The sequence below is a fragment of the Thamnophis elegans genome, chromosome 16 (genome assembly GCF_009769535.1).
Source record: "Thamnophis elegans isolate rThaEle1 chromosome 16, rThaEle1.pri, whole genome shotgun sequence".
Lineage (NCBI taxonomy): Eukaryota > Metazoa > Chordata > Lepidosauria > Squamata > Colubridae > Thamnophis > Thamnophis elegans.
The window spans coordinates 4,531,950-4,550,767 of record NC_045556.1 but is presented as its reverse complement, the minus strand read 5'-3'; the positions used below and the strand labels follow the sequence as shown (position 1 = coordinate 4,550,767).

Below are 18,818 nucleotides of genomic sequence, written 5' to 3'. Positions count from 1 at the left end.
GCCAAGGAACGGCCCCTTAATGGTGGAATTTCCAAAGCCAAGCACCCGGGTTAGCTTAGGTGATTCCTTGTTGTTATCCAAAGAGCGTCAGAGGATGAGAACAGGTGGGGCATATTCCTTACTGGTATTACACCTTGTGTAAAATATCCATTACCTTTCTCTTCCCAGACACCCGTCAGAATGCCCACGCTTGGAGAGAGCCCAGCTGAACTCACCATCTGATGAATATAGCCTCTCAATTATTGAAGAGGGCTGCATTTCCATTAAGTGGAAATAATGCGGTCGTACAAAATTTATTAAGGAAATTGTCGACATCGTGTTTCTTCCGAATGTCGCTTTGTCTCCAGCTTATTAAAAGGCTGGTGTTTACTGCAAAGCTGGCAGGGCAATCACCGAGGAACAGCATTAACTGCTGGCAGAGTTTGGAACGGCTTCCCGCCTTGCGAGCGTGTCCATGGGGCATCATGGGGGGGGGGGAGGAAGGGGGGGAAAAGCAAGATGGCAGCCACAATGGTACATCCAAAGCTCCCGCAACGTTTTTGTGTGTGTGTTGCATGGAATCGGACGGAGTGGCCTTCACATCATTGTGGCTGGCATCAGGAAGCATCCCACAATAACTTGATATAAGAACACAGAGGTAGCTTCTTGCTTCCTAGCAGGTCTTTAAAAGAAAACCTGGTAAGATTACTGTCATTTTTTTACTGTCGGCACTCTGGCACGCATTAAAAATCGAAATTCTGCTACCTGCTTTCAACAGGTGATATAACACCTAATATTGAGCCGAGGTGGCGCAGTGGTTAAATGCAGCACTGCAGGCTACTTCAGCTGACTGCAGTTCGGCTGTTCAAATCTCACTGGCTCAAGGTTGACTCAGCCTTCCATCCTTCCGAGGTGGGTAAAATGAGGACCTGGATTGTTGTTGGGGGCGATATGCTGACTCTGTAAACTGCTTAGAGAGGGCTGAAAGCCCTATGAAGCGTATATAAGTCTAGCTGCTATTGCTATTGCTGATCAACGGAGCACCTAAATGTTGGCAGATACACTGGGTAAAAACCTTCTCCAAGTGTCCAACCATCGTGTTTTATAGCAATCTCACCCCACTTGGCACTGGTACCGAGACACACCTTCATATTCTTGAAAAATAGTCTACGGGGCAATAGATTATTGAGTTCCTCAGAAGTCAATTGTTGCATTCTTATGTACGCTTGCTATCAAAATTGGAGATCAAAAGTTGATATGTTTGGTGGATAAAAGTTTCCCCACGGTTTGAAATATTAAGGGTCGGGAGAGAGTGCTATAATAGCAATAGCGGTTAGACTTATATACCGCTTCATAGGGCTTTCAGCCCTCTCTAAGCGGTTTACAGAGTCAGCATATCGCCCCCAACAACAATCTGGGTCCTCATTTCACCCACCTCGGAAGGATGGAAGGCTGAGTCAACCCTGAGCCGGTGAGATTTGAACAGCTGAACTGCAGATAGCAGTCAGCTGAAGTGGCCTGCAGTACTGCACCCTAACCACTGCGCCGCCTCGGCTCTTCATAACCCTACACCAGTGTTGGTGAATCTTTTAAGCAACGAGTGCTGAAACGGGAAGATTTGCTGGAAACCCCGCGTGCGCATGCACAATGGTCACCTGTTTTTTTCCCGGGTTTCTTCCATGCACGTGCACGGCAAGACCAGGTAGCCGGGTGTGCATGCGCATGCTGGAAATGCTCGGTCTAATTCAACTTGCACCCCCTAGCCTCAGGAAGAGGAACGTGTATTGGGTTTGATGCCTCTAGAATGGAAGACTCACCTTGAAGAGGTCAGCTACGATACCATAGTCTGCGACTTGGAATATGGGAGCTTCAGGGTCTTTGTTGATGGCAACGATGGTCTGTGAGAGAACGAAATGGGCTTGCTTATTTATTTATTTATTTATTTATTTGCACGATTTATAGGCCGCCCAATCCCGAAGGACTTATTTAGAGACACCTAGCTATTTACAGGGTAATCCAGTGGAGGGATTCAAATAATGTAACAACCGGTTCTCTGCCCTAACGGCCAGCTGGGTAGGTGGGGCTTGGTGGTCATGTGACTAGGTGGGTGTGGCCAACTCAACGTCACTCCCGTCAATGGACGTTTCGCCTTAGTTCTTACACTGTAATCATGGTTAACCGGAGAGACACTTTTTGTAAGCAGGTCAATAAAGATGAGGCTAGAAACACCACCAGAATGTTTCCTTCCTGCCTTCCTTACAGGATTAGCCCTGTAAAGTGGGAAAAAACAAAAGGAGATTTCTTCCAACAACCGGTTCTCTGAACTGCTTAGAAAGTTACCAACCGGTTCTCCCGGATAGGTGCGAACCGGCTGAATCCCACCACTGGGGTAATCTGTAGACGCTGCAGAATTCTGCATGGCTTTGCTGCCATTGGCCTAAACACAAGAGCTGGTTCCAAAACGGCTTCTCTTCAATTGTTCACAAAGGAGAAGAAGATCAAAAGTGAAGTGAATGAAAAAAAAAACTTTTCTCATAAATTCCTGCATAGGCAAACGTCAAAAGTTCCAGCTTTTGAGAAAACCAAGAGGAGAATCTATTATCCCTAAAGCAAAAATCTCTGCATGGTAGGCTTTCATCCCAGTTGGATATAAACATCCAATATACAAAAATCCTATTTGTTCAGCTGAATAGTAATGAATAGATTTTTCTGGGGGGGGTTCCTAATGCCTGATTTATAGTCTTATCCCAACTTGCAGTCTAAGGAACTAAAAGCTTAGAAATTGGTTGCAATGAGTAATTTTTACACCAGGGCTGCAAAAATTGCTAACTGGGAGCTACAGGTGATCTTCTACCAGATTGTTGTTGTTTTTTGCCAAACTTGGCAACTTTAAGAGAAGCGGTCTTCAATTCCCAGAATTCCTCATTCTGGCTGGGGAATTCTGGGAATTGAAGTCCATCCTTCCTAAAAGTTGCTAAGATTGACAAAACATTATCAGCCACCTTCACTCCACTAGATGAAATCATGGTCTATTTAGCCTAGCATCCATAAAGCAGGGAAAGGAGGGGGCCCCGCCACTAAACCCATTTTCCTACTGTTGTAAGTGAAGTAAATAATACATTTTGGTTGCAAAACGCTGTAGGGGATTTCCTACAAAATTTCTCATAATGGCTATTTCCTAGCGTGGGGGGAAAGCCACTGAAGAGACAGTTAATGTGATTACGGCGAGTTCCTTTAAAACCCTTTTAAATAAACATTATTTGTTTGAGTAAAGACAGTAATCTTTTGAATTTTCAAAGTACAGCACAGGTCAAACCAAAGTGAAATAAAAAATTTGGCTCTGGAAAATCCCGTGTTTGGAATTTAAGTAACCGTCTAAATAAAAAAAAATCAGATTAACAGCATAACACCGATAGCATAGAAATTTTGATCCGGTCCGCCAATTATTCGAATTAATGAATTATAAAATGAACTTTTAACTTCCTAGCTCAAATCAAATCAAGCCAAATGGATTTTTCTGTTCACTTCCGAAGACAGGGAGTGAAAGATTAGTAAAAACTTTGAAGTGTTCTCCTGCAAGTGGAACTCTTGCGGAATCTAAAACAAGAGGGAATTGATCGAATCACTTCATTCACCTTGAAACGGCTCAACTTTATTGACGCTCATCAATTTATCATATTGATACAAGTGCCTGTATTTCGGACTGGAATTTATAACACCGGGCGCCATGGCTTTATTACCATTATCACGCCAATTCTAGATCGCTTATTACTTTTTAACTGCACGCGGCTTAATCTAAATCACCCCACCGCATCGTAATTGAAATAATTGCCGTTTCAGCGCCTAACACTTAAAAATGCTCATTCCACTTTTACAATTTAATAAAATATATGGGGTAGCTTTTAGCTGTTGTCACTTAGAGGAACGGGAGGATATGAATTTCAGACCTTTTTATTCTTTGATTTTAGAACAGGATAAATTTTCAGGGGAAACCCAGAAGCAGATTTTACTACGATCAAGTGATGTTTAATCTCAGGTAAATGCAAACCTAATCTTTAAAATATTTCCACCGTCAGATTCCCTGGAAAAGTGGTCTAGCTTTAGGAGCAACTCACAAGTAAAATGTACTTAAATGTTACTAAACAACCTCCTTTAAGGTTAAAATGTGCCCTGAATTAGCAATAGCTTGTTGCATAAATATTGCTATTTAAAGCAAACATGGAATATTGTGCCGTGTTTCCCTGAAAATAAGACAGGGTCTTATTTTCTTTTGACCCCCGAAATAAGCGGTTGGCCTTATTTTCAGGGAGGTCTTATTGTTTTTGAGGTGTAGGAAGCAGTGAGTGTGGTCACCTCATGGCTGCTGCTGTGTTGAAATATTTTTGGGGAGGGCTTATTTTAGTGCATGCGCGCAAAAGCCCAACTCGGCTTATTATCCGGGGAGGGATATTTTCAGGGAAATAGGGTAATAGCGTTCTGTTGCACTGATTCAGAGCTTCCCAGAAATATTTCTGCCAGAAAGTGGAGAGGAGGAATCTGTTTATTATTTGAAAGAGAAAAAGGAAAAGAATATTTTAGATGAACGTACAACTCCTTTATAGCTTTATACAGCCTTATATACTTTTATACAGCTTCAAGATAAATGGGGTGAGTGGGGGAGAATCACCTTTTGAAATTACTGCCTAAAAAGGCAAGAAATATATATATATATTTAAAAAAACAGTAGAATTTTTCCAGGCCAGGTTGGATAAGAATCCAAAACGTGTCAATCGCGGGTACTAACGAGTTAAGTTTTTAAAGCTTTTATCATTTTATATTAGGTTTCCATCTGAGTGGATAAATTGCGGAATATTCAAAGACGCCTTTTTTTCCTCAGCGCAATAGTAAATCCATAATTCAGATCGTACATTGTCATGCATGAATTCATGCCTCGCAGTCTGAAATATATCAAAACGCATCGGGTCTACGGATCCTAATTTCATTTTCACATTAAAAACTGTGTTTGTTTCTCACTCAAGTTTCCAGATTTAGTAATCGAAAAGTTTAAAAGACAGGCTCTATTAATACGCTCTCTTGTAAAATGCTGGAACGTTATCTGAGCTATTTGTAACTTCATTTATTTTCGTAATAGAATTCATCTATCAGATTTTGCACTGTCAGTGACAGGAACAACAGAACTCAATTTGGAAAGCAGAACCCATCAATTCCTCATAGCAACACAAAAAAAGGTTTGCACAGTACCTTACTATCTTTCATTCCAGCCAAATGCTGAATGGCTCCGGATATTCCTACGGCGATATATAACTCCTACACGGAAAATGGGAAAAAAAAATACAGTATTTTAAAACCAATTTCGTTGTATTTAAGTACAATGACAATAAAGATTATACTTATACTTTCAGCTGACAAAGATTATGGAAATACTGCAGAGGTTTGGGGTACTCCTCGCCTTACGACGACAACTGAGCCCAACCATTTCTGTGGTTAAGTGAGACACTTGTCAAGTGAATTTTGCTCCTTACCACAGTTGTTAAGTGGATCAGTGAGCTGCACTGGCTACCTGTTGATCTCCGTGTGCGCTTCAAGGTGCTTCTTACCACCTATAAAGCCCTCCATGGTAGTGGATCTGGGTACTTGGGAGACCGCCTCCTGCCGATTACCTCCTCAAGACCAATTAGATCTCATAGATTAGGCCTCCTCCGAGTGCCATCTGCCAGCCAGTGCCGGCTGGCCACTACGCGGAGGAGAGCCTTTTCAGTGGTAGCTCCGACCCTCTGGAACGAGCTCCCCGTGGGGATCCGTACCCTCACCACCCTTCAGACCTTCCGCGCAGCGTTCAAGAACTGGCTATCCTGCCAGGCCTGGGGGTAGAGATTGATCTGCCCCCACCCGAATGTTGGATGAATGTTGTTTACTTTTTAATTATATGTAATGTTATATGTTATTGTCTGTATCCCCCTTCCTATGAGTTGTTAGCCGCCCTGAGTCCCCTCAGGGAAAAGGGCGGCCTATAAATAAACCTATTCAATTCAATTCAATTCAATCACTGCTGTTGATATGTTACTAGTAACCTGGTTGTTAAGTGAAAACTGGATTCCCCATGGACTTTGCCTGTCAAAAGGTCGACATGACCGTGGGACCCAGGAACCGTCATAAATATGAACCAGTTGGCAAGCATCTGAATTTTGATCATGTGACTTTGGAATGGTTGTAACTGTGAAAATGGTCATAAATCACTTTTTTTCAGTGCTGTTGTAACTTTAAAAAAAAAAGATTTTATTTTAATATAAATAATCCATCTTCCAGTGTGGATACAAATATTTTGTGCAACAACAATTGCACAAAAACTGGAAAAGTGGAGAGATTCCTACCGAGGAGAATGAGATTAGGAAAATATTAGAAGGGGCAGAAATTGAACAGATTAACGCCGGCAATTAAAGAGGAAGAGCAAATTGATTATTATTATTATATGGCGATCATTTTATCGATGATTAGAGAACGAAGGTAAGGATTAGAAGTCAAAGCAGTTGCGTAAAATATAGAAAATGTATCAACAGAATTAACATAATTAACAGAGCTGAACAAATCAAGAAGAGGGTTGTTATAGTATTGGGCATTTAAGGTAATTGGTATCAAGCTAGGAATAAATTAAATAATGAATACGGTTGTAAATCTGAATTGCTAGTGCTGTTGTAACTTTGAAGGGTTACTCAAGGATATAAGTCATAAGTTATAAGTCAAGGATTACTTGGGGTTGGTTAGTACCTCCCATTTCCGGGACAGCCTTGGGAAGAAGCTAGGTTGCCTATCCACTCATGTGATCTGTACAATAGTTTTAGGATACCTTTGCTGTCAAATGTGAAACCTCATTAAAACGTGCATTAAAATCACGTTTAGCGCAGCGCTAGAACTAAGGACACCCGAAGAGGCGTCATTCAGTTCCAGTTTTAGCGAAGTCGTGAAACAACAGAGCAAACGCATTTATTTGCTGGAAGCTTTCGACCTAATCTGAGGTCTGCCTGGTTTCAACCGGACTTATTCCCTCGTGCGTAGCAGGATGGCTTCCAAATAGGTCTTGCAAAGGGGCCTGAGCACCAGCTGTTGTGTGCCTGGAACAGCTGGTTCGTTGGTGGTTTGTTCCCGAATCAAAATACGCCTGCGATCTGGATACAAACCAAATCGGAACAGATTTCGCAGGCAGATGTAACGGGAGAGGGGAGGGAAGAGATGGGAAGAGCTCAGGTTGCCCTACGGAAAGTCTTCATTAAAAGCAATTTAGCTGTAATTTCCCCACCTCCCTCCTTTTTTTTCAACACTGTGGGGTCCTTGGTGCTCTCCGAGTTTGGTGGTTGGCTTGCAGACGTTTTATTACCCAACCAGGTAGCAACATCAGTGCAATGAGTGTGGGGTTTGCCTCTTGCTTATATAACATAGCGTGCCCTGCCATTGTGGTGGGGAAGTGTGGTTTTCTTCCTTGATTTTAGGGATTGCTTTCTGCTTCGTTGTTTGTCTGGTGTTAATCCCTGCTTATCTGGGTTGTAGGCTGCTGGAGAGGGTATGTTCTGGTCTTTTTGTTTATGGGTTCCAGTTTTAATGTTTTGTCTCTTTTTGAGTGTTGTGGTTTGTTTCTATAGCTCTCTCACTCTCTCGGCCTTCCAGAAAGCCACTAAAACCTGGTTCTTCCGGCAGGTCTGGGGCTGTTGACCCTAAATACGGTCCAGCCCCATTTAGAACAGAGTGTATGATGTGCTGTTTTTAAATCTATCTTTTCTTTTCTTTCATTTTATTTTTTGATTTATCTTTGTATTGTAAGCCGCCCAGAGTCCTACGGGATTGGGCAGCATATAAATGTTATTAAACTTTAAACTCTATGTTAATTATAACAGGGAGCAAACCCCAAACCACCAATCTCCCCAGCACTGATGGGGTTACTTAGTGGGGTAATGAAACATCTCCAAGCAAACAACGAAGCTCAGAAAGCACCAAAAACCCTACAATTCTCTTCCTCCTCCATTCTGCCAACCCCACTCCCTTCTAGCACTGATGACGTTACCTCGTTGGGTAATGAAACGTCTGCAAGAAGGCAACCAAGCTCAGAGGGACCCCACAGTTCAACCCTGAGCTCCAAATACTCTCTTCTATTTTTGATATGGTACTGACGTTTCATATGATCCGGCCGTACCGAGAGAAACAAAATGCACAGGTACAGTTTATTATGTACCTGGCTCAAGAGTAGTAACCGCGAGAGGGATCTTGGAGTCCTAGTGGACAACCATTTAAATAGGAGCCAGCCGTGGGCAGCAGCTGCCAAAAAAGCCAACATAGTTCTAGGCGGCATCAACAGAGGGATGGAATCAAGATCACATGACATGTTAATACCACTTTATAATGCTTTGGTAAGGCCACACTTGGAATACGGCATTCAGTTTTGGTGGCCACGATGTTAAAAAGATGTTGAGACTTTAGAAAGAGTACAGAGAAGAGCAAGAAAGAGGATTAGGGGACTGGAGGCCAAAACATATGAAGAATGGTTGCAGGAACTGGGTATGTCTAGTTTAATGAAAAGAAGGACTAGGGGAGACATGATAGCAGTCTTCCAATATCTCAGGGGCTGCCACAGAGAGCCGAGGTAGCGCAGTGGTTAAATGCAGCACTGCAGGCTTCTTCAGCTGACTGCAGTTCTGCAGTTCTGCAGTTCAGCTGTTCAAATCTCACCAGCTCAGGGTTGACTCAGCCTTCCATCCTTCCGAGGTGGGTAAAATGAGGACCCGGATTGTTGTTGGGGGCGATATGCTGACTCTGTAAACTGCTTAGAGAGGGCTGAAATCCCTATGAAGCGGTATATAAGTCTAACTGCTATTGCTATTGCTAGAGAAGAGGGAGTCAAACTATTCCCCAAGGCACCTGAGGGTAGAACAAGAAGCAATGGGTGGAAACTAATCAAGGAGAGAAGCAACTTAGAACTAAGGAGGAATTTCCTGACAGTTAGAATAATTAATCAGTGGAACAGAAGTTGCCTCCAGAAGTTGTGAATGCCCCAACACTGGAAGTTTTTAGGAAGATGTTGGATAACCATTTGTCTGAAATGGTGTAGGGTTTCCTAGGCACGGGGTTGGACTAGAAGACCTCCAAGGTCCCTTCCAACTCTGTTATTCTAGTCTAGTCTAGTCTAGTCTAGTCTAGTCTAGTCTATTCAGTTCCAATCCCAACCACAGAATAATTTCACGTTCCTAAGGAGTCCATTAGGTCAAGCATTTCCATCCTTCTCTAATACTTTTTCACTTGAAAAACTTACAGGGCCTTTGATCAGCTCCTGCGCATGATGACTCTTAAGAAGCTTGCTTGGGGTGTTTGCTACAGTGTGGGGCCCTGCAGTTTTAAGATGGGTTCTTTCTTTCTTTTTTTTTTGCTTCGTCCTCCTGGGAGACGCACATCAATTGCTTTCAGCTAAATGCACTCTCGTATGAATATTTTAGTACAATTTAATGTTTCTGCACCAGTCCCCAAGGAGCAGAGCATCAATTTGAGAACTCCCGGACTTAAAAGCCGTGTCGGATAATGCAGTCCAAACGAGGCTGTCAGTCTTAAAAAACTTACATTCACGGGGCGGGGGAAAAAGAGACTAAATGTATTTTTGCCCTGGATACGGGCAAACGATGCTTTGAAGTTATACCTTGAAAGCTTTCGAAAAGCGTAAACAATTTCTTAAATCGAAACCAAATTTCCCCCCAATTTTAATCGGCCACAACAGTACCAGTTCACTGGGCATTTTAAAAGTGAGGGCGTTGGTGAAATGGAAGAAGCTTGAAGCGATCTTCATCTCTGCAGAAATTTTAGTGCAAAAAATCTTCCAGGAATGCAAGTTATTAAAAGTGTGAAGTTGCTCTCCACGGTATCAAGTTTCCTAATGCACAACTCAAAACAGTGGCTTGAATTTCTTAAGTACGGGCACGAAAACATGAATGCAAAATAAGAAAATAGAAAACAACAACAACATCAAAAAGTCTTTATAACAATGTCAGCTAATTTTTAAAGCAAACAATTCATTTTACCTGAATTCTGATTTTTTTTTTTAAAGGCAGAAGAACAACAAGTAAGATGATTAAGGGCCAAAATATATGAAGAACGATTGCAGAAATTGGGTATGGCCAGTCTAAAGAAAAGAAGAACTGGGGGGGACATGATAGCAGTCTTCTAGTATTTGAGAGAAGAGGGAGTCAAGCTATTCTCCAAAGCACCAAAAGGCAAGCCGAGAAGCAATGGATGGAAACTAATCAAGGAGGGAAGCAACCTTGAATTAAGGAGAAAGTTCATAATGGTGAGGACAATTAACCAGTGGAACAGTTTACCACCAGATGTTGAGCGTGCTCCATCACTGGAGGCTTTCAACAAAAACCTGGACAGCCTCTGAAATGGAATATAAGGCCTCCTGCTTGAGCAGGGGGTTGGACTAGAAGACCTCCAAGGTCCCTTCTGGTTGATATTGAAAGTCACCTAGCAGGGAAATCCAGATGGAAAGGAGAGAGGATGTATGTTCTTTCTTCACTGGCTGAGCTCAAAAAAAAAAAAAAAAAAGCATTTTAAGTGCAGCCGCTGAATAGCCGAATGACCCGGAAGATACCTACAAAGACCTCGGGAGAGCATTCAGATGGGCATCGAGAGTGCAAGCCGACTTCCAGCGGAGATCAAACCGACATTAGGAAATGGGCCTCTCGGCAAAACTCCTTGACCCTCAACGCAAGTAGAGCAGAAACATCTGGCTTACAGCCACTGCTTTGGGGGGGGGGGCTAACCATCAATCTGACAAATGGGGGTTTGCAACCACCAAGCCCTTGACTCATGTTGGGTCAGCGTTACATCCGGCTGTGCGATTCTCACCCCCAAGTGATCCTGACCTTGGGGTTCAGTCTCCACTGAGCTGGGAGCTACGGAGTCTGAATGTTACACAGACAAATATGTTGATCCCCTCTTCTCTCCTTGGCTGGTTTCCATCCAACACATCTTGTCTTGCTTCTTGTACTAAGTTGAGCCCTTCTTCTTTCAGGCAGGCCCTCAAATACTAGGAGACGGCAAAATGTTTGGGTTCCAGCTCATCTTCCAGGAAAAAAAACAGAAAGTCCAGCTGCCTCTGGGACAATCACGGCCTGGACGTGACTGATAAGATACTTATCAACTGCACCGATTCACTTAACAACCGTAGCGAGAAAGGTCGTTAAATGGGACAAACCTCAAAATGTCTCACTTGAAAACAGAAACCTTGGGGTTTCAATTGTGGTCGTTGAGTCAAGGACCACCTGTAGAAGGAGTGATGCAACTCACATAGCCAGCTCTGTGACACCCAAACACATACACCCACAGAGAGAGAGGGAGGGAGGAAGGGAGAGAGAGAGAAAGAAAGAGAGAGAGAAAGAGGAGAGAGGGAAAGAGGGGGGAGGGAAAGAGAGAAAGAGGGAGAGGTAGGGAGAAAGGGAGAGAGAAAGAGAGGGGAAAAAGAGAGAGAAAAATAGAGAAAGAGAGAGAGAAAGAGAGGGGAGGGAAGGAGGGGGAGGGGAGAGAGAAAGAGGAGAGAGAGAGAAGAGAGAGAGAGAGAGAAAGGGGGAGGGGAGAGAAAGAGAGGGGAGGTAGAGAGGGGGAGGGGGAGAAAGAGGAGAGAGAGAGAAGAGAGAGAGCGAAAGAGGAGGAGGGGGAGAGAGAAAGGAGAGAGAGGAGAGGAGGAGAGAGAGAGAAAGAAAGAGGGGGAGGGAGAGAGGGAGAAAGAGGAGAGAAGAGAGAAGAGAGAGAGAAAGAGAGAGGGGGGAGGGGGAAGGGGAGAGAGAAAGAGGAGAGAGAGAGAAGAGAGGAGAGAGAAAAGGAGGAGAGGGAGAGATTTATTTTGTTTACATATTGTTTATTTTGTATTGCACCCCCTCCCTAATGATTGTAAGCCGCCCTGAGTCCCCTCAGGGAAAAGGGCAGCCTATAAATCTTAATAAAATAGAAAAAAAAATAGAGAGAAAGGAGAGAGAGAGAGAAGAGAGAGAGAGAAAAGAGAAGAGAAAGAGGGGGAGGGAGAGAGGGGGTGGGAGAGAGAGGGGGAGAGAAAAAGAGGAGAGAGAGAGAAGAGAAAGAGAGAAAGAGAGAGAGGAGAGAGAGAGAGAGAGAGAGAGAGAGAGAAGCACCCTTCGGGATGATGGAGCTATGAATAAGGCCATTCTCCTTCAACTTCCGCTGATTTCCTGGCCAACTAACACCCTGGAGGAAGAGATGAGCCACTGGTGGTTCTTCCCTAAACAGAAGACAGATCCATAAAGCCGTCCAGGGTCTCCGATGAGCCCAACGCCAACACAAAAGTGTAAACCGAGGCTCACTTCTGTTCCTGGCGCCAAATCCGGCCTTAAGCTTTACATCTTATAGTAAAAGCCTTGCTTACACAGCATCCCTCTTGAATTGGGTGTTTCTCTTTCACAACACTCCTCAAGTCAACAACCGAAGTGTTGTTGTTTAGATCTGGACGTCCTGTTCTGAAGAATATTCCCCCCCCAAGGGAGTCTTTCTCAATTTTGGCAACTTTTGAGATAGGACGACGTCAACGCTCAGAATTCCCCGGCCGGCCATGAATTCCGGGAGTTTTAAGTCCACCGGTCTCCAAGTTGCCAAGGTTGGACACTGCTAGGAGGATCAGAAGAGAGTTGGAAGGGGCCTTGGAGGTCTTCTAGTCCAGCCCCCTCTGCTGAAGCAGGAAACCCTAGACCATTTTAGGCGAATGACTGCCCAGTCTCTTCTTGAAAGCCTCCAGTGATGGGGCATCCACAACTTCTGGAGGAAACGTCTGTTCCACTGGTTCATTGTCCTTACTGTTAGGAAGTTTTCTCCTTAATTCCAGGTGGCTTCTCCCCTTGCTTAGTTTCCATCCATCGTTTCTTGCCTTGCCTTCTGGTATTTTGGAAAAGAAGTTGAGCCCCTCTTCTATCTGGCAGCCCCTCAAATACTAGGAGACGGCAAAACGTTTTAAGATTTGGGGTTTCCAGCTCCCAGACACCTCCAGGCAGGATGGGTGGATTGCGACTTCCCAAATTCATGCATGCTGCCCCCGGGGAATTCTGGGAGCTGAAGTCCACACCTCTTAAATGATGGAAAACACCGGTATAAACAATCAAACTTTCCCAGCATGAGGCTCTTCTCCAGGGAGTCCTTTCTTCTCATTTGGCCACCTCAGGATAAGGAAGAAAGACTCCCTGGAGAAGAGCCTCATGCTGGGAACGATGGAGGGCAAAAGAAGAAGAAGGAGACGGCAGAGAAGGAGGTGGCTGGAAGGAGTCACAGAATCTATCTATCTATCTATCTATTCATCTATCTATCTATCTATCATCTATCCATCCATCCATCCATCCATCTATATATCTATCTATCATCTTCTGAAACTCAAATGCTTTGTCCACCTAATGAGAAGGAAGGATTCCCTGGAGAAGAGCCTCGTGCTGGGAACAATGGAGGGCAAAAGAAGAAGGGGACGACAGAGAAGGAGGTGGCTGGATGGAGTCACCGAAGCAGTCGGCGTGAGCTTCAATGGACTCCAGAGGATGGTAGAGGACAGGAAGGCCTGGAGGAACGTGGTCCACGGGGTCACGATGGGTTGGACATGACTTCGCAGCTAACAACAACATAGATATATATGTAGGTAGATAAATAGGTAGATAGATTGATTTAGATAAAGACTGACTAAACCGATCAGTCCTAGAGGAGATCAACCCTGACCAGATCCTGAAGAGGAAACTCAAATGCTTTGGCCACCTAAGGAGAAGGAACGACTCCCTGGAGAAGAGCCTCATGCTGGGAACGATGGAGGGCAAAAGAAGAAGAAGGGGACGACAGAGAAGGAGGTGGCTGGATGGAGTCACCAAAACAGTGAGCTTCAATGGACTCCAGAGGAGGGTAGAGGACAGGAAGGCCTGGAGGAACATTGTCCATGGGGTTGTGATGGGTGGACACAACTTCACAACTAACAACAACAATCAAAGAATGTGAAGAGAGAAAGAGAGGGAGAAGGAATAGTGGAGAAGAGGAGAAAAGAGAAAGGGAGGAGGAGGAGGGAGAAGAAGAAGAAGGAAGAGGAAGTGGAAGTAGAACAAGAACAAGAAGACGGAGAAGGAGGTGGCTGGATGGAGTCACCAAAGCAGTCGGCGTGAGCTTCAATGGATTCCAGAGGATGGTAGAGGACAGGAAGGCCTGGAGGAACGTGGTCCATGGGGTTGCGATGGGTCAGACACGACTTTGCAACTAACAGCGACAAAACAATCATAAAAGCAGAGACACCCTACTACAACCAGCTTAAACTGAGCCCGGAAGATCCGCTCTGAACAAATGAACAAGCACGGCTCCTCTCCAACGATATTCAAAATGAAGGCGCCCTCAACTTCACGCAACTGAGAGTCGCAAACAGTCGTAGGAAGGAGACGCAAAGACCTTTATTTTCTCTTACACCTATTCCAACTTTTGTTTTGCAAAGCTTACCGGTGCCACAATCTTCCCCGTCTGTCCAACTTGCATGTCGTTGGGGACGAAGCCAGCGTCTACAGCTGCTCGAGATGCACCAACTGGAAGCAAGAAAGATCGTTCGGCACGAAGACAAAACATCCAGCACTTGGTCCCAATGCCTTCCCCCAGGTTGAGATTCCTTCCTTTAGCCAATTTCCATTTCTGGATCTCTCCCTGGCCTTGGATTGACAGGACTGATAATATTCTAAAAGGTAAAAATTCCTCTTGCACATGCGTGCTAGTTGTTCCCGACTCTAGGGGGCGCTGCTCATCTCCGTTTCAAAGCCGAAGAGCCAGCGCTGTCCATAGACGTCTCCATGGTCATGTGGCAGGCATGACTCAACACCCCAGAAGGCGCACGGAACGCTGTTCCCTTCCCACCAAAGGTGGCCCCTATTTTTCTACTTGCATTTTTTACGTGCTTTCGAACTGCTAGGTTGGCAGAAGCTGGGACAAGTCATGGGAGCTCACTCCGTTACGTGGCGCTAGGGATTCGAACCGCCAAACTGCTGACCTTTCTGATTGACAAGTTTAGCGTCTTAGCCCCTGAGCCACCCTCAAATAAATAATATTCTCAAGGGCCTTAAAAGACCGGGGAAAGAATATTTGCAACTCAAGAGTTGGTGCTCTCTAAGGTTGAGCCTTGAAAGAGACTTTTCATGACCTGTCACATCGACTTGTATAGCTGTATGACTCTTGTGTATTTTAATTACGTATATTGTGTTTGTATCCCCTTTTCCCCTTTCGAGTTGTTCGCCGCCCTGAGTCCCTCCCGGAGAAGGGCAGCATACAAATAAACTAAATCTAATCTAATCTAATCTAATCATATCATCGGTGTATGATGATCCCCATCACGTAAGGAGCACTGATGATGTTACCTAGCTGGGTCATGAAACGCCTTCAAGTCAACAACCGAGCTCTGAGAGAGTACCAAGGACCCCGCGGAGAAACGAGCCCCCAAGCCCAACCGATTTCCTCGCTTGCCAACGGACAACCCTGATCCAGTCTTCCCACTTAAAAACCACCAATAATAGAAGGTGAATTGTTTGAAGAATCAAAACGCTTTTTTTACCTGCTGCGTGCAACTGATCTGCCAGTTCGTACAGCAGCTTAAAGTTATCGCCACTCTTCAAGCCTCGCCCTAGAAAAATGAGAAATCAAAGTCTGTTGAAATTAAAGTCCAGTGTCAAACAGATTCCCTTTGGGGCGGGCGAACTCTCTTTTACTGGAAAAAATTTTTTTTAAAAAAAGGCAGGGACGGGTATCTCTCAAGGGTGCGAGAGTGGTGGGTGCTTTGCATTAGACCAGAGGGTAGGACTAGATGATCTCTAAGCCCTTTTCAAACTCTTGCATTCTGTACTCTTGGATTCTTCTTCTGCCCAATTAATTCCTCCAGGCAAAAAGGAGCAGGAAGCGTTCGGATGGCATTTGCTGCGGCTATTTTCACGAGCAAGTCTTGCTTTTGAGATTAACAGCTTATTTCCTTATCCGTACGCAAAAAAATCAGCAGGACTTAAATCTTGGCAAAACGTCCTTCCTTTTGCTACGGGTTTTCTAGTAGGAAATAGGAGGACTCCAGGGGACGGTGCTCATCTCCGTTTCAAAGCCGAGGAGCCAGCGCTGTCCGAAGACGTCTCCATGTCATGAGGCTGGCATGATTGAACAATGAAGGCGCATGGGATGCAAAGGTGGCTCCTATTTTTCTACTTGCATTTTTATGTGCTTTCGAACTGCTAGGTTGGCAGAAGCTGGGACAAGTCACGGGAGCTCACTCTGTTACGTGGCGCTAGGGATTCGAACCGCCGAACTGCCGACCTTTCTGATCGACAAGTTCAGCATCTTAGCCACTGAGCCACCGTGCCCTTTAGTCACTACACTGAACGGCTACAAGGCAAGAATTACCTGTATGCATTGTCCTTTTTGAATTTGAATGAACTTTGATTAATCACTACTTACCGCCTGATACAACCACTTTTGCGCTAGTAAGTTCTGGGCGGTCACTTTTGGTTAATTTCTGTTCAATCCATTCCGACTGGCCAGCAGGTGCCGGGGTTGATACTGTGGAGATTAACAAGACAGGTCAGCACTTAAATTAATTAACGACAACAACAAAAATTAAGCAAAAATTAATCCTGATACTTAAGAGAGGCTGAATATTTCTGCAGAGTCCGAAGTATTCCCCTGCTATTGCCAAAATAATCTTCTCTAAAAACACATTTTAAACAGGATTATAAATAAAAGAGCTGTAAACAGATTAGCATTCATTTCATAAAATGATAAGACTTCACAGAAACTTGTATCACGAATCTGAATCTAGTGTAAAACATTTCCTTCCAGCACTGATGATGTTCCCTAGTTGGGTAATGAAATGTCTGCAAGAAAACAACCAAGCTCAGAGAGCACCGAGGAGCCCACAATCGTCATTCTCCCCCTCTCTTCCTCCTCCTGCTCTTTCTCCTCCTCCTCCTCCTCCTCCTCCTTCTCCCCTCTGCAAGCGCCATTCCCTTCCAGCACTGATGATGTTCCCTAGTTGGGTAATGAAATGTCTGCAAGAAAACAACCAAGCTCAGAGAGCACCGAGGACCCCACAGTCGTCATTCTCCCCCTCTCTTCCTCCTCCTGCTCTTTCTCCTCCTCCTCCTCCTCCTCCTCCTCCTCCTTCTCCCCTCTGCAAGCGCCATTCCCTTCCAGCACTGATGATGTTTCCTAGTTGGGTAATGAAATGTCTGCAAGAAAACAACCAAGCTCAGAGAGCACCGAGGAGCCCACAATCGTCATTCTCCCCCTCTCTTCCTCCTCCTGCTCTTTCTCCTCCTCCTCCTCCTCCTCCTCCTTCTCCCCTCTGCAAGCGCCATTCCCTTCCAGCACTGATGATGTTCCCTAGTTGGGTAATGAAATGTCTGCAAGAAAACAACCAAGCTCAGAGAGCACCGAGGACCCCACAGTCGTCATTCTCCCCCTCTCTTCCTCCTCCTGCTCTTTCTCCTCCTCCTCCTCCTCCTCCTCCTCCTCCTCCTCCTCCTCCTCCTCCTCCTTCTCCCCTCTGCAAGCGCCATTCCCTTCCAGCACTGATGATGTTTCCTAGTTGGGTAATGAAATGTCTGCAAGAAAACAACCAAGCCCAGAGGGCACCGAGGACTCCGTTAAAAGTAAGTTTACTCCAACTGCCTTCTACCATTTCCAAGCACGACTTTTAGGATTGCATCTTGGCAGGGCGAAAGGTTTGAGTCTAAATCTGGGCAGCTATCTAAAACAAGCTAGGTATTTGCAAGATATGGCGTCCAAGGATTCTACACGCCTTGCATCTCTACAAAATATCCACCGAGATTTTCTAAGCGCAGGAAAGGAGCACAGATCAAACCTTCCGGAGAACTTTTGAGAGTCAGAAAATGTAAGGAGAAGAGAAGGGGTATGCAAGAAACACTATATTATAGAGAGCAAGTTTCAGTGTTCAATCAATGTTTTAACCCAATGGCATTTGAAGCAAAACAAGACAAAGAAAAAAAAAATCCCACTCACTTTTTTCTACGGTTGCGCTGCCCCCACTCACTGGGGCGGCCTCGAAAGAAGTCCCTCGGACCGAGAGGACCTTAACTTTCTCTTCGCATTTCACAGTGCATAGAGCGTTGCCTGGAACAAACAAAACCCGGGGGGGGGGGGGGAGAGAGTTAAATGCAGCTGCACCCAGAACAGGGGTCGCCTCTTGTTCGAAGGAAACCACTTCAGAGGGTGAAACTGAAAAGGCTCAGTTGCGTCTTTCCATTTTTTTCCCCCGTGGGCCGTCTCTAGCTTAAGAATCCGTCCCTTTCTTCGTGAAGCCGAATGGCTTGACCGATTCGGGAGGATGAATCGGTGCAATTTTTGCAGGAGTCTGCAGTCGTGGTTTTGCAGGAAAAAGCACCAACTGTCTGAACACGGGGCCCGCAAGCCACCATCAGAAAGAAGAATGCTTCGTGAGAGTAGGGAGTTTGGAAAATGGAAGAAGAGGAGGAGGAGGAGGAGGAGGAGGAGGAGGAGGAGGAGGAGGAGGAGGAGAAAGAAGAGGAGGAAGAAGAGAAGGAAGAGGAAGCGGAAGAGGAGAAGGAGAAAGAGGAGGAAAAGGGAGGGAGGAAGAAGATGAAGAGGAAGGTGAGGAAAAGGAGGAGAAAGATGAGGAGGAAGGAAAGAGGGAGGGAGGAGGAAAAGGAGAAGGAGAAAAAGGAGAAGGAGAAAGAGGAAGAGAAGGTAAAAGGAGGAGAAAGAGAAAGTAGAAGGGAAAGAGGAAGAGAAGGAGAAAGAGGAGGAGGGAGGGAAGAAAAAGATGAAGAGGAAGGTAAGGAGGAGAA

At 45.0% G+C, this 18,818-nt stretch overlaps 1 protein-coding gene across 1 annotated transcript in view; it reads right to left on the bottom strand.

Annotated features, from left to right (window-relative positions):
• The window catches only part of ETFA (electron transfer flavoprotein subunit alpha), a 31,948-nt gene that overhangs the window by 1,012 nt on the left and 12,118 nt on the right, over positions 1 to 18,818 (bottom strand). Inside the window, exons 6-11 of the mRNA XM_032232485.1 lie at positions 18,013 to 18,123; positions 16,450 to 16,551; positions 15,566 to 15,634; positions 14,470 to 14,552; positions 5,221 to 5,286; positions 1,797 to 1,877 (exon numbers count right to left, since the gene is read on the bottom strand). Coding sequence (XP_032088376.1) covers positions 1,797 to 1,877; positions 5,221 to 5,286; positions 14,470 to 14,552; positions 15,566 to 15,634; positions 16,450 to 16,551; positions 18,013 to 18,123 — 512 coding nt within the window. The remainder of the gene's footprint in view (positions 1 to 1,796; positions 1,878 to 5,220; positions 5,287 to 14,469; positions 14,553 to 15,565; positions 15,635 to 16,449; positions 16,552 to 18,012; positions 18,124 to 18,818) is intronic.